General features: G+C 32.8%; 1 protein-coding gene across 10 annotated transcripts in view; it reads left to right on the top strand.

Annotated features, from left to right (window-relative positions):
- The window catches only part of mecom (MDS1 and EVI1 complex locus), a 546,819-nt gene that overhangs the window by 499,708 nt on the left and 19,721 nt on the right, over positions 1-27,390 (top strand). For 3 of the 10 annotated variants that reach the window (XM_039759646.1, XM_039759637.1, XM_039759575.1), the window contains 8 exons: positions 7,752-7,886; positions 13,317-13,419; positions 13,882-14,110; positions 14,983-15,130; positions 15,637-15,793; positions 18,311-19,661; positions 19,937-20,027; positions 21,012-21,038. In XM_039759646.1, the coding sequence (XP_039615580.1) occupies positions 7,752-7,886; positions 13,317-13,419; positions 13,882-14,110; positions 14,983-15,130; positions 15,637-15,793; positions 18,311-19,661; positions 19,937-20,027; positions 21,012-21,038 (2,241 nt within the window). Of the gene's footprint in view, positions 1-4,714; positions 5,534-7,751; positions 7,887-13,316; positions 13,420-13,881; positions 14,111-14,982; positions 15,131-15,636; positions 15,794-18,310; positions 19,662-19,936; positions 20,028-21,011; positions 21,039-27,390 lie in introns of those variants that run through there. The other 7 variants (XM_039759656.1, XM_039759602.1, XM_039759594.1 and 4 more) reach the window with 7 other exon arrangements.

The raw sequence follows: 27,390 nt of genomic DNA, 5'->3' as shown, positions 1-27,390 counted from the left end.
TGGCCCAGAGAAAGCTCCCCAAAGTCAGAGCTTTGGAAGTAAGGCCAGTGTGCACCCCAGCAAGCTCAACATCACAAACCCATTTCCTTTATAGGTTACAAATGGATTGTCTCATCTCTGTGATATCAATGGCAGCAAGTCGATAGAAAGATTTGACAGGGATTCCAGTTGTTATGCACAAACCAAATGAAATCTAACATGAGGCGAATACAAATAAAACTTCTGCTTCTGCATTAAGATACATAATGTAAATCAACAACTTTATACAAAATATGTGAAGCTGCTATCAATATATACTCCATATTCAACAAACTATTTTATTACTGAAAATATCTATTTTTAAAAAGCACAATAATAAATTATGATAGATAGATAGATAGATAGATACTTTTTTTAAAAAATTGTCTGATAATGAAAACTTCAACACAAAGATAAAACTAAGTGCTAAAAGCATTATGAGCATAATTCATTTTCAAGAATTGACTTTTTCTGTAGTAATCCAAAGAACTACATGAAATGGACACTCTATAAAAGTTTATATTTACTGTAGTTTACTTTGCATCTTAAACATAAATGTAATGATTTTGCAGAAATTGTACCCAGGAAGACCGAGTAGATATTAGAAATGAACAGGAAGATGTTTCTAAAACAGCTAAATGACATCAAAATGTTTTGTTGTGATTACATGTCTCTTCTGAAAAATATTTCAGCTGTTTGTTGGACCAGCCATAGGAGTCCAAGTTAAAATAGACACTGAAAGTTTTCATGTGGATACAGCTAAAGCCCTTTTATTTTCCAAAATGATGTGCTGGAATGCACTTTGTCCTTAGGGTTTCCATTTGCAAACCCCTACTGTACATTTTTGCTTCTTGTTCTACTTCAGGGACAAAGTGAAGCTTAAGTCTTAAGAAAGTCATCAGGTTCAGTCTACTGGGAATATCGCACAAGCTTGCAAACTAGTTTCTTAATGCATTAAATAATAAAATGAATTATTGTAAATAAACTAGACTTTTGGTTTAAGCTTCTTAACTGTATTTTTGACTCCTATGTATTGTCAATGCTGTAACATCCACGACATTTTATTAAAACACAATGAAGCCGCAGAGTGGAATGTTATGTTACCCAGCCTTAGCTAAAAACACTGCAGAACAACATCAAATTAAGGTTGCCAGTTTCAGTTACACAAAGTGAAGGTCACATAAAACTGAATGTATTCTACGGCTTATATGTTGCCAACAAGAGTGCAATTGCTACGCATTTTAAATTTAGTAAAAAAAAAAAAAAACATATCTTTTACCAGGCATTTAGTTTGAATGTTTTTCATTTTTTTATACTTTAGCATATTCTTTTTATTTCCATTTATTTCAAATTATATATTCAGTTAGCAAATAAAATAAATATCTATTGTTTGTTTGTTTTTGATTTTCCTTTAAAAAAGTTACAATCACTTTGAACAAAACCACTAAAAATAACACTTCCATTTTACTTTGTATATATTTCCCGTTACAGGCAAATACATTGGAACACTTTTTTGCAAAAGTTACTTGCCACAATTTGATGATTGGTCAGATTTTAATAATGATTTGATGCTGCATTGTTTTAAGCCAGAAAGATGGGTTACCTAGATTATAACATTCTGATCAGATACAAAGGAAGTCATTTTACCCATCATTGCCAGTGCACCCTGTAAACGAAGATGGATCTCGTTAAAAACGTGGTTTCCAGCAGGCTATAAAATAACGTGTCATTATTTATAGGGGCAGAAACATATGCCATATTTTCAAAATGGTTGTAGGTGCTGTTGATCATGAAAAGTTTGACTTTTTCATTTGCAAACAAAAATAATAAATGATCATTTCCTCTGTAAAGTTATTAATTATTTATATATGGTCGATTTATTTCTGTTAAGTCTATGTGCGTGTTGTATATTTTTGCTGCTATAAAAAGCCATGACTGAATGTCGCTTCATGTATGCGCGGGCTTGCTTTCCTGTGACATGAATACTTTCATAAAAAGAATGTAAATGAATTCCAAAACATTAGCTTTAATAGCCGTCCCAAATGAAAAACTTTCTTTTTCTTTCTTTCATATGTTACACTTTATTAAACCAATATAAATATAATTCTGCTATTTATTTCAACATAAAAATCATTCAATGTATAATTTAAATTGACAAAATTTACATGATTAATGAAACAGCATTTTAAATTTCCATTAAAACTTAAAATAATGTAAACTTTACTTATCTACAGCGTTTTGCACTATATGTATATATGTATTTTATTCTCGGTCAATTGATTCTCGTTAAATTAATAACACTACAAAATGTTCTCGATGATTAAAAAGAACGGTAAATGAAGTGCGCAGCTATACAAAAAAAGGCAGCACCCAACGCCATCTACTGTCGCATACGGGAATAACACTGGCGTTTGCTTGCTCGGAACTTTTCTATCAGTAAACCCCAATTTATCCAGTGCCCGGTACTGATACTAAAAGACCCTTTGTTTACTCAACGATGTTTCCTCCTGTTCAAAAAGGACTGTGCTGTAGGGGAAAAGACCCTATCAGAATCCTCGATCAAGCCCTTGTGGCTTAGCAATCAGTTTCCCAGATTACTTGTATTTAATACACAATGCATCATAAAACAAATCCCTCATCCTGACAGGAAGAAAATAGAACAGCTCATAGCTCCAGCTTTCCCAATTTATGGCTAAATTAAAAAGGGTTCCAACAATGGACAAGTTGAGGAAGGGCAGGAAATCGATGACCAACAAACCGGGAGCTCTTTAAGGTTCTCAAGAAACGAGGTCTATGGGAATCTTTGGCTGAGTTTAGAGTTATTTACAAAAGAATTTTCCTGTTCTACCTTCCATTGCTAGGCGATTTTCTTAAAACAATAGTCATTATCTGAAATAGAAGTTCAATGTCATAGATAACGCGTACCGCCGAGACAAATTAATCATCATCTTGTGGCGGACTCTTAAAAATACGAGTGTGAGAAATGCACTCTAGCATTTAATAAACTGAGGGGCCGGATTTTAAAAGCATCATTAAGAAAACTGAACATTGAAGCATAATTGTAGAAATGATTGACACAAATTAACCAATTCGTTCAACAAAAACGCAGAATTTTGTTTTTGACCAATTGTGAAAGATCTGCCTGTATAGTGCCACGCATTTCAAAGAGCCATCATACTCGTTTGCGTAGTGCCTTAGCATTTCTAGTAGTTTTCTTGAGCTACTGTACGTCACTAATCTGAGAATCATATATACTCTTATTTACGTTATATGGATGTAATTACTAATATAATACTGTACTATTCCTAAGATGCACATATAAACTAAATTTCAATATGCACGTGAAAATAATTAAAGACTGATGATTAAAGGATGTATTATTATTTCTATATATCTATATCCATTTATTAGGATAGATAGATAGATAGATAGATAATTCCTGAGTTGTCAGTCAATTTTTGAAAATTTTAAAAGACTTTAATTAGTCTTACTTAATGGTCCCTTTGGAGATATCTTTGTTTAATAAATTTGTTGAGATGAAAACAACACAAGCAATGATTTCTATTGAATATGAAAACACCTTGTACATTTTAGATATTATTTCAGGTGCTGTACATCCATAACTTATCAGTTTAGACTACATATTAAAGTGTACAGTGTTAAATTATATATGATTATAATAAACTGACGCAAATACAAACCATTAACTTAAAATTAATTTTAACATTTACTGCCTAACATGGCAGCAAAGGTAAGGTTGGAGATATTAACTATGCTTATTTTTCTAATACATACAATTAATCATTTTTCAAAATGTGTGTTACCAGACATTACGCTCAGTATTTAAAGTGTATGAATATAACTCACGATAAAATCTGAAATCTTTGTACCGCAAATAAACTCATATATGCAACAACAAGTATTCTATAGTTTCTGAATAATTACACTGCAAAAGCAAGCAGTTTATTGCAGAGATTTACATATACTGTAATGTCGACTATTAAATTTCATACTTTGGTTCAGAGAAAATTTGACAATTTTGCGTTTACTTTTTAAAACTCTGAAATAAGAAAGATTATGGTACGCAATGCCAAAGGTTAATGTATATGACTGGCACGTCATAGCACGCCATATAATCTCTTTTATTAATTTAATTCATAATTATATCAATTCTTAGATTTAGAATTCAGGCTTTTAAGATGATAGTGTTATCTGACTAACGCTCATTTTATTTACATAGTATGCTTTTAACAGGAACAGGTGTTGATGGAAAATGACAATCAACACATATGGCAATCAGGATAAATATTTTGTGTTTCATATTAAATATGGAATATTGAATCTTTGATAAAATGACTTATTTCTCACTTTGATACGGGGCTACTATGCATGAGAAAAACCGCACATTGCAATACTGTTTTTGAAATACATAATAAGGAAAACTTCCTTCCTGTTGCTAAGTCATAACAATTGCATTGTTAATTGTAACATTTTCCTCCAGTAAGGAATATGTCATTCGAATTTTGGAACGGCTACCACTAACAAATAGCCCGCACTACCAAACCCCCGCCCCCCACCACCCCCGAAAAAAAGTAAAAAGGAAAATCAAACAGCTGCTCAAGATGAGCGCTGCCCCCACCACCATCGTTCAACACCCCTTCTTCCACCAAGTGCAAAAAAACACAAACACACTCAAGAAAAACGACGTTTTGGGGGCTGGTGCATTTGTAATCAGTCCAATAGAACCCTCTCCCGACCTTTTACTGACCTCTCCTATCCAAGGAGGCTGCTGTCACTTTAAAAATTTACTGAGAGGAGCCTCCGTGCAACTTCCGATCGCGGACAGCAGATAGCCCTGGCTGCGTCTCTCTCTGTACGGATGGGCGAGCAGATCGTCTTTAAAGAGACAGTCCGTGAAAGAGAAACACACACACAAACACACCCACACCCACAGCTCGCACTGTTGGGACTTGGAGAGCAAGGTGGGCGACTGGCGGCCACTTTATCCACTAGTAGAAGTTATTTTGGGGAAGAAAAAAAAACTTTAAAAAGAGAAGAACGATTTACCTCACATCAAGTGATTTTTAGATCAGCATAAAAGCACCGGATGGATGGTAGAATATTTGATAAAGTTATCATGTAAGGCGGTTAGCGATTTCACCATATTGACAGCCTCTTGATAATAAAAGAAAGTGTACGTGTGTGACTAAGAGGGAGAGAGAAGGAAGAAGAAGAAAAAAAGATCCAGGAGTTCTTTGTATTTTCAACCGACGACGCCGCCTCACTTGAGATAACTGTCTTCTGGAAAGCGGAGTTTTGATTTTCTTTCTAACAACAACAAAAAATACCATAGACTGGACGCTTAAGATAAGGCGCGCTGCTGCACAAAGTTCTTGATGTCGAACACTTTTTGACTGAGCGAAGAAGTCACTGGAGCTTCTCCTTGTGGAAGTTTATTTATTTATTTTTTTCCAAAGCAGTTTGACGCGGGCCCTCACGGTGCTCGGTGGTCCAGGTAAGCGACTGTCAACGGTCACTCGCGCGCCGCTCCAGCCTCTCCCACGCAGGCGCGCTCTGTTCACGTTTGCTGCACTGCCGACCGCTGCTCGCTCGTTTTAGTTCACATATTTCTGCTGTGCACCTTTCACTTCGCCGATGTTTTAAAGTTGTACTTAATATTCAAAATGAATAGTTCATAGTTATGGAGACTAGTATAAGGTAACGTGCATTTTTCTGGTTGCTGTCTGTAAGGAATTAAGTTGTACAATAATAAAGGTGGTGAAATAGTAAAACAGCTTCGCATGTGGAATATGGCTAAACGGAGGGTTATAAATTCATTGATTCATTTGCTACTTTGTTAAACGAGTCCGTTCCTTTTTTGTACGAAACGTTCGCATGTGACCAAGGCGTGAAAACTTTCAATTCCAAGGTCAATGTCTTGGTTTACACTTCTATTGAAAACCTCCATACGGCTTCACTCAGGTGTGTTCTACAAAGTTTTTATTTCAATATATTTTTTGGATTTATTTGCAAGGATACCGAACATCATTTCGTGGCATTTTCAATGTGGAAAGAGTTTAGGAATATTAGCCCGAGTTTGTGGGGAAGAAGGCCATTTTGTTAAAACTCACGTTTATTTTCTCTGTTGTCATTTGGGTTTTCATCACAATGCTACCTATTCCTTGTACACCTACCTTTTTTATTAAAGTTTGTTATTGTTATTATTACGGAAGAGTTGAGCCTGCGAGGAAAAATACTTATTTTCGATTTGATTTACACATCAAGATCTGAAATATAAACATGTACATCGGTATGTCATTTTGTAATATATTGGGAGAGGGCTGTTGGACTCTCATGTTTTATAATAATTTTAAGTTACGTTTTGCAGATGTGTTGCGTAGTATCTTCCCAGTCAATTTAGAAAACTAATCATTCTTAATCCATTGATCCTTCGAACATGTTTGATTTTCAGCTAACAATGATAATTTGTTTTACGCACAAACAAACAAATGCACGCATAAAATAAGGAAAAAGACTTTAGAGAAATTAAGACGTCCCGTGTAGCATGCGGGATCTTGGTAATTAGTGGCACAGCGGACAGAGTGATTTTCGCCATGGTAAGAATCCATATACATGATCGACCTCACTTGCCCCCTAAAACCAAGTAGTAAGTGCATGCAGTTTGTTGCGAGTTAATGGTCTGAAACCGCTCATAGAAGATTACCAGATCTGTACTTGATACAATACTTTAGGGTCAGGTAAACATGGACGAGACTTTTAACCTTTGTAGTAGGACAGATAAAGCAGTTTTCCTTGGCTTTACTACCAACACAGGATAAAAACATTTACGTTTATTAAACTGCCCATAAAAGATAAGAGCACAGTCGGTTGTTTAATCACTGAGGTGTAAAATCCTTTAAGAATTCTTATCTAAAACAATTATACTATTTTTCAAGTACCTGTGGCTCTAACTGAATTATACGCGTTTTTAAGCTTTTTTTTGAAGAAGTTTTTTGCATTGCTGCAATCATTTATTATGGATGATAAATAGCAAAAGAAAATATAAATTTAGGAGGACAGTTATACATTTGAGCACAAATCTTGCACAATGTATCATGTTAATGAAGAGAGGTTTCAGTACAAAGAATTTCTGTGTGTCGATGTGAGGCAGGGGTTTGTATCAAATGTATGTGTACCATAACTATTCTACGTTTTGGTACTGGATGTGAATATTTTAGCAAACAAGCCAGTCATAACTCTATTGACTTTTCTGAAGAATATTTGTATTTAAATATTCATGATCTGAATTGATATGGCATTATCAATTCCACACATGAATTTTCATAACAGTTGCTTAACACAATATTCACTGTGTTCATACAATTTACTTTCTTTAATGACATACTGTCTATATGTTGTAATAATAAGGTGGCTTTCGTTTCAGAGGTTTTTGTTATGTGGATCAAACAAGTAGGAAAATAAAGATTTTTTTTTCTGTTCAAATAGGATGTATGATCCTTGAGACACTGCTTCACCACTACACATGTGTATTATATATTATACGCATATATATTATATTGTATTATTATTTTAGTTAGCCTGGGAGGTCTCAAAAGAAGACTAATTAAGAATCTTTGTTTAGGGCAAGCTATGTGGGAGGTATATAATTTATCTTTGACTTTCACTGTAGTGAAGCATATACTGATTAGATCTGTAATTTTGTTTTCTTCCAGATCTTGGATGAGTTTGGCAATGTGAAGTTCTGCATAGATGGTAGTCAGCCAGACATAGGAAGCTGGCTCAAATACGTCCAGTTTGCCCAATGCTACGACCAGCACAATCTTGTTGCATGCCAGATAAATGATCAGGTATGTTGTGAACACTTGCATGACTTTCTTTAAATCCTTTAAATTGGCACTGAAGCCTGAAGAAGCATTTTACTGCAGCATGCTGTCAGCCCCTATGCCCTGTTTTCAGTTCTTTTAAAAGGAAGGGTTCAGACGTTAAGCTGATCAAGATTACATCTCTCTCTTTCAATGCAGTTAAAGTCCTTGTTCACATTTATTTTCAAACTTAAATTTTTGAACAAAATGAAAAAACATTGCTTCTAAGTATTCAGAAATATTCTTTTGCCCCTTATTAGTTATTATGTGGGGTTTGTAATAATTGTCAGTAATGTGCAGGTTTCATTTTATTCTCTTTTTTAAAATAAGTCTTTAACTTAAATTATATAGTGCAGTTAAATCCTAAATCTTAAGGAAAGTATTTAATCTAGTTTAATAATTATGCTGATCTTCAATAAATGTTTCATTTTTTGCATCTTGTTTCAAAATCCTTTCAAGTGAAATACATGAATCGAATATTGAGAGTTAAAGAACTGTACCTGTAAAAACAATAAACATATTTTTTGCTTTGGAATTTTTTATATTTTAATAGTGAAGTATTTTTTAGAATGCAGAAAGATAGAAAAGGAACTGTATAAGTTATTAAACAGCTAAGTGAACACTGAGTAGTATTTTGTTCAATTTAAATTATGTAGCCACATAATTGTAAAATGTTTCATTGTGACTGTTCTCTTCTTTTGATGGGCAAATACCTTTTTTTTTTCTTTCATTTTGGAAATTATTTTCTTCCATTTTTTCAGATGAACTTTTGGACATGGACATGACTGACAAAATGAATTTTTAACCGCTGCATAGATTAAATACATTTCTTTAAATTCACATAATCACTAATCTAGGGTTAAATAGTTATAAACAAGTACCAAAATGCTGAAATACAAAACATTAAAATTCAATTTACATATGAATTAGTTTACTTTAACACAAACTGTGAATATAAGATTTACTGTGTAAAATAAAATTAAAGCATTTAAGTTTTTCTAGTTATGATTTGATTTTATTTTTTCAATGAAAGTTTAAAAAAATAATTTTATAAAGTATCTTTATAGACTTTAACTGACAAAGTATCATTTATTCAAATCAATATATCTATATTTTTCAAATGTATGTTATAATTACTGTTAATCCATAAGATGTATTCTATACAAAAATGGCATATATACTTTATTTGAATTATTTTGAATTTAAGTGTCCCATCAACATAAAATCTTCATAATTACAATTCAAAACAGTTTTTAAGTAAGACTCTCTTTATTTTTTGGCAATAATTTATAATGATAAAGTGTTTGTTATAGAAGCTGACTAAAACATTTTGTAAGAAATATATAGCCTTAACAGAGTACATTTTTTTAGAATTACCAAAATACTTTACAAATTAAATTAAATTAGGCTGTATTTCCATTTAGATGACTGATTTCAGGTAGTGTTCAGTTGTTATCACATTCATTTTTTTAAGATAACTGTATGTTGAGGGAATGTGTTTTATGTGATTACCTTATTAGTAGTTGTGTGCTGTGCCGGACTTAATAGCTATGTAATTAGAATCTTGGAGCACATTGTAAGCTTAGTATAATAATTTTGTACATGCAGCTTTGCTTTTCATTTGCTGTAAAATAATCCCTTCCTTAGCATTATTTTGAAAGACAGCCTTGGCAGGTTAAACAAGGGTGAGTCTAATTGTTAAAGACGAGCATGGGGCAGTTGTGATATGAGAAAGCTGAGTTAAACATTGGGATGTGAAAAGCCAGGCTCAAGAGGTCTCCAGTTCTGCTGTTTTTACTCTTTTCAGTGTTAATGAATTCCTGCCAAAGTGTGACTAAGACCTACTCATCACCTAATGAACGGCCTCTTTTGTGTAAGGTGTTACATGCCACTAGGAATGGATTAAAAAAAAATTTGATCGGTATAGATTGTTTCCTGCTAATTAAAAAGGCTCACCTGTAAAGTTATAACAAATAATCTCACTATTAACAAAAATGATTCCTGATTGCAATACTTTTTAGCAGGTTGGATGTTACAAAAACCTCAACAAATATAAATGGCTTATTTAAGTAAGGCCAAAGTATACCCTAATACTTGTGTCAAGCAAGTGCAATGAGCAAAAAAAAGCAGAAATCTAAATGTAACATTTTGACTGTGTAGTTAAGTGAATGTTCAAAATATATCCATTAAACATAAATCTATTCAAAATAGTCACATAACCATACATAATGTATTTCCTTCAACCTGACTATAACATTTTGGTTACTACGGTACTTTAGGATGAGTGTCAGAAGAAATGTGACTCTTGTTTAATCTTTCAGAGGCAACATTTTTAGCTTCAAAACTAATCTAGAACCTTATTTACAAACTTGAATTAATGTTATCCTAATTGCTGTCAACATACTGTGATATGTTCCTGTAAAGCAAACATTTGTTCTCTTTTTAAGTAATGTTTTAATTTCCTATCAGGCACCATTTGGACTGATTGCTTGGTAAAACTGTCATTTTTTTTTTCAAAACAGTATAGCTGTGAATATGAGGGAAAGATATTTATACTCAACACTGATCTTATGATCAGTCCTGTGTGCTGATTCAGATTATTTTGAAAACAATTAAATTAAACGTAAGACAAATCCAAGAATAGCCAGCTTACTTTTCCAAAACTATGAATCGGTTGCACAATATAGATTAAAAAAATTTGCAGTGTAAAAATCAATATGCTGCACAACCCCAGATGGTTCTTCGAGTTCTGTGTGTTGAGTGAGACCTCTTCACCTTGAGAAAGGTTGTGGTTAGGAAGATTAAAACATGAGGGTTTCTCTCTATTATTTGAATTAACACAACTTCCTGCTGAAGTTCAAGGTTCATTCCATTACTCAGAAATCACCATTATCACCATAGCCGGGGTGTATTCTGCTAATCCTAAACTCAGCAATCCGTCAAAAGGATGTCATTGTCCTCGGGTGGCTTCATTGTATAACAGATTGCAGGTGTGAGAACTCACTTGAGCCTCAGTTCTAGGGGCCAGTTAAGCTGTCATTTACTTCAAGTCTTTTTCTCTACAGTATTAATATTACACATTCATTATCAAAGAAAAGACAGCAAGGAGAAACACAAAAGGCAGTGATTGCCAATAAACAACAAACAGACACCTGAATGAGGCATAGGTGAACCTAACAAAGCAAGGGTTTCTTCTTTCTTAGTTCGTCAGTTGAGTGTCATCTAATTCTAAGCAGTTAATTGCAGGTGCTTTGATAAGTATGAACTCAAAACTAATGAATAAAAATGCTTTGTAAAAGCCACATGATCCTTCTGATTTCTTTCACACTGGTGTTCATTATGTTACCTTTTTGTCAAGATCTAGCCATTTTCCATCTATTATCACAAATGCAAAAACACCGTAATTTGTTTCATAGTGCCAGTTTTCTGACACCAAGGCAGCTCTCTATCAGTATTCATTCTTTTTTAAAAAAAGTTAAATGTTACTTTGCAGAATTCATAAGATATTTTAGTCAGCAGTAAATGTGTCATCATTTTCTTCTCAAAGAAAGTGAACCCCATTTTTTGTATCCTGAATTTTTTCTAAAAAAATAAATATCAGTTTAATTCCATAGCTGTAAAAAATGCAGGACCTGGTTTTGTCCTGTGTTATGGTAAAGCAGAGCATTAATTGACTGTTTTGAATTGTAACTATTTTCAAGCTTATGGTCTCTTTAACCTTTCTGTTTCCGAGAATCCACAGTCAAATTCTAATATGTCACAATCTGAATGTCAACTTAGTGCTTAGAACGGAAGTTAATAAGTTAAACTTTCAAGAGCTGCCAAAACCAGTGTACTTAAAATGTTTTGGGAAAATGCATTATGTTGTAAAAAAAAAAAAATAGGCACAAACATAAGTCTCTAAATGCCTTACACTTGCACATGTGCACCTTTTGACTAAGCAACTCTCCTGGTCCAAAAAGAAACTAACATGTTAGATTGCACAGGTGCTGGAAGACAGGGTGCATTAAAAATTTTAATATAAAGTATACTTTCCTTTTGAATTCCTTTTACTACCTTGTCATTCTTCTCTTGTATAAAAATTGTAGCTAAATAATAAGTGGATTTAAGAATTCTTATCCTTACACACATTTAGTGTAGAATGCAAGTGCTAATCTTCAGCTGTGCTTTAAGCACTATTTTATAGTCTTTTTTTCCTGTGTAGACAAAACACATCTGATTAAAGTTCCACAGGCTTGTCTTCATTTAAAGGAGCCAAGACCTACATACTATGTACTGATAGTTATAAAACATTTACGTTTCTAGAAATGAAATGTGGCCTTTGACGTATGTAATGGGAAACCAAAGGTATTGCTGTGTTAGTGCAAATATAATATAATATACTTACCATGAACCATATAATATATGCATTTCACAGTGTTTGTTAGAAATGATTTTTTACAACTGATTCAATGAATCATTCTTTTTAGTTTAGCATTGTTTCAAATATTCACTGTTTTTAAACCCTTCAATTTGTCTTTTGTTAAAGAATGCATGAAAAGTGTACTATTTTAAAAATAAGCAGTTTGTTATAGGTATAGTGTTTCTTTTTAAATACTTTTTATGTTATCCTTTTTTTTTTCTTTTTGCACTGTTATGAAATATGAGTGTAATTGATAAAAGCAAAGTTATAAGTAAAATGTTTTCACTTAGTACAAAAATAGTATGTGAACTCTTAGCTAAATCAGTTTTTGGTTAAATGTAGTTTACCAATTATGATGATGTGAATGATATTTGGCAGAAAGTATTTGATGGCACACATGTTTTAATGACTGCTGTCTTCTGTTTAGAAACAGATTTGAACATATTTATAATGGTTTACTGGGGAACCTGTCAGTTTTACAAATGTGATTTATTATTTTATTATTTTTTGCCTTCATTCAGTCCCCTTTTCTTTGTTCTTTAAGTATCAGACTGACACATTAACTGCAGGGAGAATAAGAATAGGTCATTTTTTTAAACTATGTTAACTAAACTATGTACTTCATTACTACATTAACATTGAGCAATGTAGTTGGTTCTGTCCATTTCATTTCAATGAAATGTTAAGAATCAGTCTAATAAATTTCTTGGCAGGATGTAGAGCTTTCAGTAGCCAAACTAACTACTGCTAAGAATATTCAGGCAAAGAACATATGAAGTACAAGAAGGCTGTAATTAAAATATGGTTATTTTGCTGGTGTTGAGTCTGGATGCCATCTACTGGTGTTGTTTAAAATTTCAGGCTTGTTAATCATGTGCTGATATTTAGTTTTTCGAAGCTTAGTGCCTGCATAAAAAGTTAAACAAATATTTTATTGTTGGTTTAAAATGCAATATAAGTAATATTTTACCAAGTTTTGATACATTTTATTTGATTTATTTTTAAAATTGCAGATATTTTACAAAGCCACACGGGATATTAAACCAGGAGAAGAGCTATTGTTGTTCATGAAGGGTGAAGATTATTCATATGAAGCAATGGCTCCAGACATACATGGTTAGTTTGTTCTTTATTACTTTAATTACATAGGTCAAAGGATATGTATCTTCAGTGTGGTGCTTCTGTGCCATTTGTTATTTGAAGTGTGGACACCTCCATTGAAAACAGCCCCCCGAAACATATATTACTTTAGCAATATATATATATATATATATATATATATATATATATATATATATATATATATATATATATATATACAGTATATATATACAGTATATATATATATATGTGTGTGTGTATGTATGTATGTATGTGTGTGTTTGTCTCAAACATGCCATTTGACATACACATTTTTAAATTTTGCATACACTCACCTGAAATACATGTATGTCATATCCACATGTAAAACACAAATTCAAACTATTATTTTTTTATTACCTAATTTCACGACGTAGTGTGTCTGTGTAATTTTTTTCCATTCACTCGTCTGAAAGATTATTCCAATTTTATCTGCAGAGGAGCGTCAGTATCGTTGTGAGGAATGTGACCAGCTTTGTGAATCTAAAACTGAGTTGCAAGATCACCAGAAATACCATTGTAACATGCCACATTCTGCTTTCTCCATTGTGGACAAGGATATGCAGAGAAAACTGAGAGACAGTGAAAATGACATAGTTGAATGCCATGACTTGAATGATCACCAAGAGTGCAAGGAATGCGACCAAGTATTTCCAGATCCTCAGAGGTGGGCAAATAATTTTTTAAATGAGTAGATTGATTTATTGTAGACAACTGTTATGTGTTCAAATAGACAGGACAAGTTTGTTGGGATTCAGTCTTTATTCTAAATCTAAATGTTGATCTTTATTGGTAGGCTTCTGAATGCAATGGTACATTTTAGAAGTCTTTGTGGTACCTTATTAAAACTAAGACTAACGGCCTTAATGAAGAAACGTTCAATAAGAAGGAGTCAGAGACCTAGATTTGTTTTTTATCACTCACTTTATTTAGAGTAATTGCTTTTGAGTTTTAATTGTTTAAATTTTGTATGGGTTACTTCTCTTTTATGCTACCTCTTTAGTTCTTCTTGCTTTTTTATCCAAAAATACATGCAAGTACAGACATAAATAACAAGTTTAAACTTTTAATGAAATGAAATAAAATTAATTAACATGAGGAAATGTTTCAATCAAACAGGAGTGAAATGTTTGCAAATAAGATGTAGATAATGAAATTAGGTTTTCAGCTTAAGGCGACATTAAAGAAAGGAATTCATTGGACTGATAAAGTGTATGAATTTGGAAAAACTGTTTTGTATATGAACATTTTCTGTTAGTTGTTACAAGTTGACTGTTAATTACAAAAATGGTATACAAATCATTGTAACTCTATTTACTGTAGACATATTGTTCAACTGTGTTTAAAATATGTGTCTACTTTTCAAAATTTTACTTTTCATTTAATCTTTATTGTTAGTAATGTTTCATTTTCTGTACTATCAGACTTTCTATGATAAGGCAGAACATATTTTCAATGATACTTTCTATGTAAGTGGAGAATTAAAGTACAAATATATAAAAAAGTATATAATAATGAGAATGTGTTTGTTTCACACAGCTTGGAAAGGCACATTTTGACTCATTCAGAGGAACGTGAATACAAGTGTGACCAATGTCCCAAAGCATTTAATTGGAAATCAAACTTAATACGTCATCAAATGTCACATGATAGTGGGAAACATTATGAATGTGAAAACTGTTCAAAGGTACAGTGAAGACTTTAGCTGAACTGCTTTTTTTCTAGTTTTACGTATTCTGTTGACTGATAAAATATACAGTATGTGATAATATTTATATGGGTTTTGTTAGTCATTTTCCTATGTCTTCTGTGTAATATTAATAATATTATAAAAATAGTTAAATAGAGTAAAACTGTTAATATACGTTAACCATTACTGATGTCATTCAAAAGATGTTGTCCGTATGTTGTATGTATACAATAATCACAGACTGTTGCAAAAATGTATAAACATATTCAAGTGTTTATTTGAAACTGTTTTGTGACTTTTTTGCTACGTAGATAAAGTGCAGCGCTAGTAGATGTCTTAGTAGTAGTATCTTTTGTCAAGTGTTATTGCTTAAAAATTGTCTCATGATTAGAATTGTGTTTACATAAATTTGAAGTTTGATTTAAATATTATTTTTTTTCAGTTAGCAAAAGAGCTGAAGCTATTGAGCGTCAGTTTTCTTTATTTGGTTCCTTATTTCTCAGCAGGTGTTTACGGACCCCAGTAACCTTCAGAGACACATACGCTCCCAGCATGTGGGTGCTCGTGCTCATGCTTGTCCAGACTGTGGAAAGACCTTTGCCACCTCTTCTGGACTAAAGCAACACAAACATATACACAGTAGTGTCAAACCCTTCATATGTAAGTCTTCTTACTTTTCTTAGTCTTTTAATAAAACAAATCAGATTGTCATTGTGTGTAGTGCTCATAAATGATGGAAGACTACAGCAATGATTTCATGTGAAGATAAAAGACTCATTGTAAACTGACTTAATTGCCCTACTGGTTGAATAACGTGTAATTTTTTGTGTGTGAATTGATTTAAAGTAATACTTCCTTATTTTACAGTTTTACACTTTATAAAGATAGGCATCATATTTAAAGCAGACTTAATTATCATTATAGTCATTCTGTTGCAATATTATAATCATACATTATGAAAATGTATAATTATTTGATATAAGTAATTAGGATACCGCTTGAAAACATAATTAAGGGTGAAATAATTTTTACAATGTGGTGGGCTGGTGCCCTGCCTTGCGCCCTGTTTTGGCTGGGACTGGCTCCAGCAGACCCCCGTGACCCTGTAGTTAGAATATAGCGGGTTGGATAATGGATGGATGGAGGGAAATTTTTACAAACAAAAAATAATTTAAATCATCTGTAATGAACCTACATGTAGCTGCCCATTTCTTGAATGTAAACATGCCTAAAAAATGATTAACAAAAATGAATCAATCTGATGTGATAATATAATAATATGACAAATAATTAATAAGTGAACCTGATTAATTTAATTTGCTTTCTGATGTGATAATCCCAAAGGAAGTGTTTACTTTTTCATTGTTGTATAAATCCATGTTATGTACTATAATGTTTTGGATCTGTTAAATTTAGCAGTCCCAAATACAGAATATTAGAGTGCCGTTTTAGAACTTTTGGAACTGATTGTGTATCTCATTTGAGAGAAAAAAGGTGTGTGCCTTAAAGCAATGCTTTCTTTAAATATACCATGGGTTGAACTAAAAGTAAGGGAGCAATTATTTATAATAAACCCATTAATCAAACAAGATATCAAGGGAACACTGATACCATGTCTAAATATCAGCATTCTTCATTTTATCACCTGAGCCTGAGAGGTATTTTTCCCTAACAAGGCCACACACACACAGTAGTGCCTTGCTTGGCTTTTTCACAGTAACTGTCTTCCATTATAATGTACCACCCTGGTTTAATTCAAAAGCTCACCAACACAAAAGTAATTACTTGGTTGTATTCATAATCCCAACCCCTAGCAAATAGAAACCACATGCAGTAATGGCTTGGCCATATTCAAAAAGTACTTAATTTGTGGTAATCAGCAGAAAATATGCAACCTAAACTACCACCTAATTACTGTATTTTGAGAAATTTGCAGTACAGAATGCACTTATGTTCAGACAGCCTAATGGTGGGTGTGCAGGGTGGGAAGATTTTAAGTGGGTTTATTCTAAAGTTAAGGAAAATTGTCAGGTGGTGGTAATGCTATGTTACATAAAACAGACAGATGTATGCCATACGTGAATATGCAGACTGCATTTGTTTAACATGCACCTTGTCAGCATTTTAGTTTGTCTGCATTTACAAATTAAATTGTTGGACATTTGGAATATAGGTACGAGAAGCAGAACTTACTTTGGGACTAATTAGTTGAGCTAAGACTGCGATTCTAGATTGTAAGCGTACAGAATTTCCCTTTTCAATAGTTTCACATTTAAATATTAACTTACATTGACATTTTGATTGTTATAGGTAAACACCTTAAAAATGCAGGATTGCAATGTATTACAACTTAGAAAGCACATAAGAATCCATGATATATATAACTATTTGCAAAAAAACCCCAAAACAGAACATGTATTTTAAGCTTTGAAACCTGTTTTACACAAGGTGACTGTGTAAATAAACCCATATGAAAAGGGTTAAGACATGACAAAAAGTTGTCATCTCTGTCAAGGCCACACATCTTCAAGACCAGGAAGGTTAGCAATAGTATTAGTGTAAGGGGAAATGGAGGACGTGATTGTAATCCATGGGAACCAGCACTGCAGGATAGGATACATTCAATTCAGTTTCCTTCTCAGGCTTAAAATAGAGCCATTGTAAAGTGTGTCAGTCTTTCTCAAATCTTGAAAATGTTGCTGAATACACAATGCTTACTGTTTTGTACCTTTGATGTGAGAATGATGAGCAGCAGTAAAAGAACTAGAATCCAATAACAATGTAACAAGGTATGGACACTTTCCCAAGGAACTTGTTCACATGACATTTTGGCGACTGAGATCTCTATGAAGAAAACAATTAGATTTTTGTTGATTAAATGTGTAGTAAACAGAACATTTATCATTTTCTATATGGTTTTACAAAAATCACTTAGCCACTGACTAATACTAAATATTACCCAACAGGACTAGATAAGAAAGTGTTTCAACATTAACCTATTTATAGATAAATGCAGTTTTGATGGTATGCATGCTGCTCTAAAGTTATTTCTATAACTGTGCTTTAAAAATGCTTTAAAAACTTAGAGAGAACAAAATGATTTACATTGTCATATTTTGTTTGTTTATTTATTTTTTATTATTTATTCCTTTATTCTATATATATGACATTGAACAGGTGAAGTTTGCCATAAATCCTATACTCAGTTCTCAAACCTTTGTCGGCATAAAAGAATGCATGCTGATTGTAGAACGCAGATTAAATGCAAGGACTGTGGACAGATGTTCAGCACAACGTCTTCCTTAAACAAACACAGAAGATTCTGTGAGGGCAAAAATCATTTCACTGCAGGAGGACTGTTTGGACAAGGTATTTCTCTTTCTGGTACACCAGCTCTAGACAAAGGCCACATGGTTAATATCAACCATAACAGCCCAGGCCTAGCTGACTATTTTGGAACAAATAGGCATCATGGTGGTCTGACTTTCCCAGCAGCCCCCGGTTTTCCTTTTAGCTTCCCTGGCTTGTTTTCATCAGGTCTCTATCATCGGCCACCATTAATACCTGCTAGTTCTCCCGTTAAAGTGGCACCAGTTGCAGAACACAGCAAGAGTCCTCTTCTAGCACATCCTCAAGTTTTGCCTGGAGCACCTGACATTTTAAAAGCACTCAGTAAGCAGAAAACTCTTAGTGATGGGAGAATTGAGGAGCATCAGACTGAGAATTGCTCAAAGGACAGGTCTCATGGAAAAATGAGCGATCAGTCAGAGAGTAGTGACCTTGATGACGTCAGCACTCCTAGTGGCAGTGACCTTGAGACAACATCAGGCTCAGATCTGGAGAGTGACTTGGATAGTGACAAAGAAAAGAACAAGGAGAACAGCAAAGTCCTAGATGGGACAGTGAAGAGCTTGCAAAACCCCACATCCATGAGCAATAATAAAAATGATTTCTCTAATCATTCAGTGTTTCCCCCTTCAGTTGATGAACAAACTGCTGTTTCAGGTGCTGTCAATGACTCAATCAAAGCCATTGCTTCTATTGCAGAAAAGTACTTTGGGTCAACTGGACTTGTAGGACTACAGGATAAAAAAGTAGGAACAATGCCCTACCCATCAATGTTTCCTCTACCATTCTTTCCAGCATTCTCACAACCAATGTATCCATTCCCCGACAGAGACTTAAGAAACTTACCTGTAAAAATGGAACCACATTCTCCAAATTCCGATTCAAAAAAAGTTCAGAGCAGGAACTCTGAATCACCATTTGACCTGACTATAAAACGGAAGGAGGAAAAAGCAGTCCCGTTTGCGACCTCCAAATCAGTAGTTCCTTTAACAAACCAGGACCAACCATTGGATCTGAGTATGGGGAGCAGGAGTAGAGCTAGCACTGCAAAGTCAGAGGAACCCAGGAAAAATCATGTTTTTGGTGATGAAAAGGCAACCGATACTGAGCAGCATAAGGCAACTGATACTTCCCTGCAACATGCACGGCCGACACCCTTCTTCATGGATCCAATTTATAGGTAATGTGAATCTAATATTAAAATGTTATGCTTCATTTAATTATAATTTCTGATTCATTTTTTGTACAAGTAATGTAGAGATTCCATGTATTAATATTATTAGCATTTTCATCATAATTTTAATAATTTTAAAATTCATTGTCATTGTATAAATTATATTTATGTAGCTATAATGTGTAAATTTTAGATGAGCAAACTATTTACATTATTACATTTAAATCATATGTAATAATGAGCTTTCTGTTATAAAAAAGCTTAGAGTGTTCCTATATTAGCAGGGTTGAGAAAAGGAAGTTGAACGATCCTTTCGAGGCCCTGAAGGAAAAATACATGAGGCCTCCTCCAGGATTCCTCTTTCATCCTCAGGTATGTTGACAAAATTTTACATTTAATCTATTTAATTAGTATGGTTTTGGAAGCTTGGCTTAGCAAAATGATTGAATATTAAAGTATGATTTACACAGTCAATAGGCTTACATAAACAGTTTTTCATGCAGGGTATATTTTTGTTATAGGATAAATATATACTGTATCAGAAAAATCTAACTGTATTTTACTTTTTATATGTAGATATATCAGTATTTTTACATAATATTTTAATAATAAAACATTATATAAAACATTAACATCCAAAAATTATCATTAATAATATAGGGTAGCGCATTTGCACAAGGTGTAGAATTACCATCAAGCAATATTTGGACCAAGATTTTGATTTCTATTTGATGTATCTTTATAGAGGTTGGATATTCTCTCCATGTTAGTTATGAGGATTGGCAATGCTAAATTGGCTCACAATAAGTACTGTAAGTGTGCTCTGCAGTGGTGTTGTGTCTCACTAAGGTCTGGTCTTGAGTCTTGCATAGTTTTCTGCGAGAATTCCTGTACTTGAAAAAATAAGCTAAAAACTGAAGGGTTACAAAATATTAAAATTGAAATAATCAATTTCAAAATTATGTAATGTTTATTTCAATATTGGTACATTATTTTCTTAAAGAAGCATAAATATTTTCATACATCAGTTAGGCCTCTTAGCTAAGGTACAGAAGGAATCGTTTTAAATATTTTAATGTATCCTATTTATAATCCAGATTCTGTTCCTGTTTCTTTCTACAGGATGTTTGCTTTTTTATTTTGAAGTTTTAGAACTATAATGTATTATATACTAGAGTCTAAAAACACACCTACTCACAACATGTACATTCGCTAATATATCACATAGATTGCAAATTTAAATGACACATTTTATAAATACAGCACATTAAACTTGTGCTACTTGTTTTGCTGATGATCTCAGTTATAAACACTTACCAGTATTGACTGACATTTTTCTTTTAATCCTGCTCCCAGTTTCGATTGCCTGATCAAAGAGCATGGGTAAGTTTTCTATTAATCACACCGATTTTTCAAGCTTATCTGAGAACTCACTTTTATATATATTTGGTAGATCTGTGTCAGAGGACATGCCTTATGTATGTGCAGTTCCAGATACCTATCAGATTACTCCCATTGCCTGAAACAGAAATGTTAACTTAGAGCATCTACAGTATTAGTGTCTTGTATGCAGAAAGTGTCTATTTAGGTGAATTTCCATTAAAATTTCAGTTTTCTAGATACTTCTTACAAGTTTCTGAAGCCGATCTAAATGATTAAACACTTTAGCTGAAAGACTGCAGTCTTATTCACTGCTTTATAGTACAGATACTGCTTTCTTTCCCTAAACATGTTTTTGTGTATGCATTAAAACAAAGTGTTGATAATAAACATCTTTTGGGAAGCAATCAGATGCTCTTGTAGAGTAATTATTAGATAGCTTTATAAAGTGTCTTACTTGTATGTATATATTAAGAAGAAATATTGAAAACAGGGTGAGAATTATTTGTGGATTATTGTATTTTATTTCTAGATATTCTTGTTTTGGTTTTATGTTTCATTTTATTTCCTAATTCAGATGAAGATGTTTTTATTTACCTACAGAACATTATCACCATTGTTTTCAAACTCAGTCCTGGCGGACCCCCATAGTTGCAAGCTTTTGTTTCAGTCAGTTTTACAGTCAATGCATCATTCTTACTTTTAATTGATCTCATTGTTTAGCCTACAATATGAATTTTTCTTTTGCTCTTTTCTTTTTAATTTACTCCTTTTTGTAGAATTTGCTGACCTAATTGTATCCATAAGCTGGTGATTAGCAACAGTGCAGACACAGGTGCAAACAACATTGAAGGCAAAATAAGAGCAATTACTTAAATGCCATCTTCAGTGGTCTATTTATTAAGAAATGTTTCTTACAAAAGAGCAGTTAAGCGAATATGGCACTGAAGAAATTGCTTGCCTTCGGCTTAGCATTGTGAGCCTTTAGATATTATTAAGGGGCCAAACTCTATAGAAAAGGGTGAATTAAAAAGAAAATGGTAAGGTAAACTAAAGCATTTACATTTTTGGCAAAATATACAATATTGGACAGTTTAATAAACAAAGAGATCAGTTTATAAAGTATGAATATTGCATTGATTGAGAAACTAGTTAGAGTAAAAACCAGCATAAACAAGGATCCATCATGACTGAATGTTTGATCCACTGCTTTATCATATTCATAACAGGATAACAGGGACAATCGAACCAGATCCAGCTGAAATTTGGACAAAATAATGCTGTGCCAAATAACCTAAGTGTGAATAATGTATTGTTTTGAGCCTAAATATACACTTTACAAGCTTTCTTGTTTGAATTTTACAATACCATTTTTACATTTGCTTTACATGATTCTTGAGTGCATACATCACTTTTCCTAGGCTGTTAAATATGCCTTTTCATAGATCTGTATTTATATCGTTTTGGGCATTATTTCTCATTACACAGCAAATATCCCATAGTTGTTGATTGGCTCAAATGTACATTATATCTTTTTTAAAAATAGTTATACTGGTATAAAATATATTAAAAACAATAATTAAATTTGATCAGACTAAATTTTTTTATTATAGTTCTGCATAAGCTAAATCTATGGAAGTAATACACATCTTCAGTAATTCAAACTTTCATTTTTGGGAATTTTTGGTTTGTGCATTTCCCCACCATAATCTGTCATCTATGGGGGAGGAGCCAAAGCTTTAAATTCTTCAACAATTTCAATCTCCAGTTTTTGATGGATCTCAACATTTTAGGGTCCCTTGATACCAAAAACATTGATATCTCGATGATGTGTGTGTGTCTGTCTGTATGTGTGTGTCTGTGTGTCACAGTTTCTTGAGGAAGGCCTAGAGCTAAAATGGCTGGACGGAAAAATATCAAACTCGAAACTTAAGCCTGTTCTGAGATGACCATGTGCTGATTATTTTTTGAGCAAAATCGTGCAGGAGAAAGAGGCACTCTAAGGGAACCCACAAATACTGTAGTTCTGAAATTAATCATAATAACCTGTTTTATGATCATAAATAATTACTGAAATGGTATAGAATAGATTGGGTAACTTGGTTCCTAAGGCACAAAACCTACTGACGCTTACACCCGATTTTTTTAATTAAATTCTGGCATGGTCAGCTTTCTAAAGTTTACAAATTAATCTTTTCTCAGAGTATTCCACATCCCAAACACCTAGAGATTAAAATGATTAGAAACAAGCTAGCTCCTAAATGTGAGTGTTGGTGTGTGCTTTGCAATGAGGAGATCTTTGTCCAGAACTCATCTCTACATTCTAGCTAATGTTGCTAGAATAGTCTTTGCAACTCTGGATTGAATTAAGTGCATTTGACTAAGGGGGGATAATAGAAAGTAACAAGTATACATCATTTCAGTTCTATCATTATCTTAAGTGCCTAAATCATAAAACCATATTCTAGTTGCATAATGTGTATCTGCACATTACCATTAAATAAAATTTCAGTGGTTGACATGGGTGTCTTCCTGTAAATTGGTAATGAGATCTCTTTGCAATACTCTAAGACAATTATCATTAATCCCAGCAAATATCACCTTGGTTGAACTTCATGAATTTGCAGCAACTGCATGCATTTCAGGCAATATCTACAAATATTGATTCACGGGTTTCATTGCCTCATTGAAGTCAACCGTGTTTTAAGTGAAATATGTATATATTATTTTATAATATATATATATATATATATATATATATATATATATATATATATATATATATATATATATATATATATATATATATATATGTTATATAATTATATATCCATTATCCAACCTACTATATCTACTATATCCTAACTACAGGGTCCTTCCAGCCAACACAGGGTGCAAGGCAGGAAACAAACCCCGGGCAGGGTGCCAGCCCACCGCAGGGCACGTATACACACACACCCTTACACCAAGCACACACTAGGGACAATTTAGAATCGCCAATGCACCTAACCAGCATGTCTTTGGACTGTGGGAGGAAACTGGAGTACCCAGAGGAAACCCACGCAGACATAGGGAGAACATGCAGACTCCACGCAGGGAGGACCCAAGAAGCGAGCCCGGGTCTCCTTACTGCGAGGCAGCAGTGCTACCCACTGTGCCTATAATTATATAATATATATTATATTATAAAAATATGTTATATATATATTTGTTTACTAGAGAGACTAAGTTTCTTTTAATTGCACTGTTTGTCCTTTTTTGGAAAATTATCTTTTATCTCACTCTAGTTATTTAACATTTCTCTTCTGATAATCTCTGCACTGAATTAATTTAAGTTCTGATTAGTCTGTTCTTGTAAGATATGGAAAGGTGGAATAGGCTAGAATGTGACATATTCACATGAAGAGTGATTTACTCATTAACACCTGATGAAAACAAGCCCAAAGGCTTTTACCAATTTCTGGACCTTAGCCTTTCATATACAGGTAGGTCCCCATTTTACATCATGCACATTTATTCCAGGACAGCGTTTTTTTGTTGTACGCGCTGCAAACTTCACAAACAAAATTTGTCTTTATTAAAAATCTGAAAGATGTTAATTGCATTGTACAGTATAAAAAAGGGGTTATAGAAAAGGGACTACATTATAAAGAGAGACAGTAACATTTGCTTAAAGGTGTTTCTCAAATGATACCATACAGTTAAGGCAAGAGTCTGAAGAGTTTCAAGAGTTAGAAAGAAAGAGAGGATAGGAGGGACCTGACAGCACCTCTCTGAAGCTGAATACTTTTGATTAATCTGGAAAAAAAATAATAGAGTTAGCTTGCCACAATACAAGGTCCGCTTACTGTTTATGAGCTCAGCGGTTTGCAAGTGAGTTTACTTAATGTATTTTACTATATACTATTATAGTAAACTATTAAATCACAAGTTGAACAGAGAGCAGCAAATCTGAAGCATCTATTGGTTGCTTTTCTGATACATGCAGTCTGTTAAATGACAGTAAATGTTCTTGATTGATTTCTGCCATAAGTGACTTTTAGAGCTGCACATTTTAACAGATTTTTAAAAGATATAAAAATGATCATGGATGCATACAGTAATAATCTTACAACTGTGGTATTTTTCTGTTTGAAGATAAAAAATTTGCTGTCTCATATATATTACAGATGTAACACCTACATTTTGGAGTTTTTACTAAAGCAGTTTTAAAAATTAAACTTTGTGGGGTATTTTAGTAATCATTTTACAATTAATTTCACAGATTTAACTTTTTTTGACAATTTACTCTGGAAAGAAAACTCAGCCTATTTGACCTGTGCAAAGCTTCATTCCTCTGATTTCTCTTGCATTGTTAAACTTTCAGCTAGTGCATCTTACAAAATCTTCAAAGCAACTGACATTTTAAAACTGCAAATGTCTTCTTTATAGATGCCATATTCAAATTATTTGAGGTGATGAGAAAGCACAAATGTGTTATGTTACCATCCTCATAATTTAAAAATAACATTTCATTCTTTATCCTTTTTATTGTGTAGTATGTACTTTTAAGGGTGATTAGTTAACTAGTTTTAGATCAGATTTACTGTTTGGTGGGAGTAGCTTGCATCATTTAATGTTTTTTTTTTTTTTTTCATTTTTTGTTGGTATCTTGCAGCTGTAGAGAAATGAGATTTGATCTCGGGCCTTGTGTCTATATGCCTTGGTTCTAGTGCTCCCAAAATTGCATATTGTAAATTACTATATGTAATAACAAAATCAGGTATAAACAATATATGGATATTTCTTTTCTCTTTTGGTTCATAATATTATCCTACAATTAGAAAAAGAATATAAATACATTACTTGTAGAGCAAATATAAAATCAGCACTTAAGTAATTTACTAATATCACTAATATTTTGTATGCAGAAAAAGTAACTAGCTTAAAAGTTAAGGCTTGATTAAAGTCATTAAGAGCAATAAATATGTATATTACAATTAATTATTGATATGTGAAAATATTTGCTTTACATATGAATATTTTCATAAGAAATACTTGAGTTCATATACCAGAGGATTTATTCAAAAATAAGTTAATCATGCATATAAAGCAAATTGCTTGTAAGCTATTATTTTTTATCTGTAAGATACTTTAACATTGAGGTGTCCAAGATTATAAATACTTTTTAGAAAAATGTAGATTTATATGATATAGATTTACTGTTTAATGATATTCTGCGAGAAATACTAAGATGACCGAAAATGTTATGTCATACTCAAAAGAATTGATTGAAATGAACTATTTAATGTAGGCTTTGCCCACATTTCTCCCTTTTTTAATTCAACTTGGAATTGCTGCTAAATGCTTCTTTACGTCAGTACCAGGTTAATAGTCTCAGAGGGACTAGGAGGGGGTGAAATTGTTTCCTTTTTCAGACATCTGGTCTCAGATAAGATCAACAATAGTTAGAAATGCATATCGTTAACTACCCTGCAGTATAAAATACTGTCATTTTTACAGAGATGATTACAAGAGGGCTATAGATAGTCTCTAAAAAAATTAAAGGCAACTGTTTTTTCAAGATATGAGTTGTAAGTGCAGATAGCTTACTAATAGTGATATACTGTGTGACCCTGATATAATGCTGGGAGAGTTTACAACATAGAGGTTATTTGGTATTGTCAGCCCACATATCAGCATGCTTTGATTTAAACTATCATTTAGTCCATCTGGGGTAAAAATTCAAGTACACAAAACCTTTAAAATGTTACACAACTATATAACTGGACGAATAAGAGCTTGTTTCGGTGGGCAAGGCTGTATCCTAGCTTGTTTAATGTTCATACTATAATGTTGTCATTAAAATTAATACTAAAGCATGATTTTAAATGTGTTAGTTGGTGCTTAATGCTGGGGAAATATGTACTTTGAGTCTTGGCTATGCACAAAAAAATTAGTTGTGAATATGAAAAAATAATGTTCAAAATAATCTGTGCCTCAAAATCATGTTTTTATACTGTACCATATTATCAGCAAGACAATGCAGCATAATGAAGCCAAAATGTCACAGTCCAATAAATACAATCACATAATGGTATAGAGAAGTAGTAACATTGCAGGTTTATACAGATACTTTTAAACAAAATTATATTTTGTTACATAGAGTAGTTGAGTATTTGTTTGAGAAATTAGTCATTTTTAAACTCAGCTAACCTGGTTGTAAAATATTCCAAGTAAAATCTTTATATGCATGTATAATCATTAACATAAGGCAGTATATTTGTCTTATTCATGTAGGTGCCTTTTATGACATAAAAATATGTTTCATTATAATTTTTATGTCATTAGAAGCAAACCTGTGTACTGCTTATAT

Source organism: Polypterus senegalus, chromosome 1, assembly GCF_016835505.1.
Source record: "Polypterus senegalus isolate Bchr_013 chromosome 1, ASM1683550v1, whole genome shotgun sequence".
Lineage (NCBI taxonomy): Eukaryota > Metazoa > Chordata > Cladistia > Polypteriformes > Polypteridae > Polypterus > Polypterus senegalus.
Note: the sequence above shows the minus strand (reverse complement) of the source record. Positions and strands in the feature narration are given on the sequence as shown.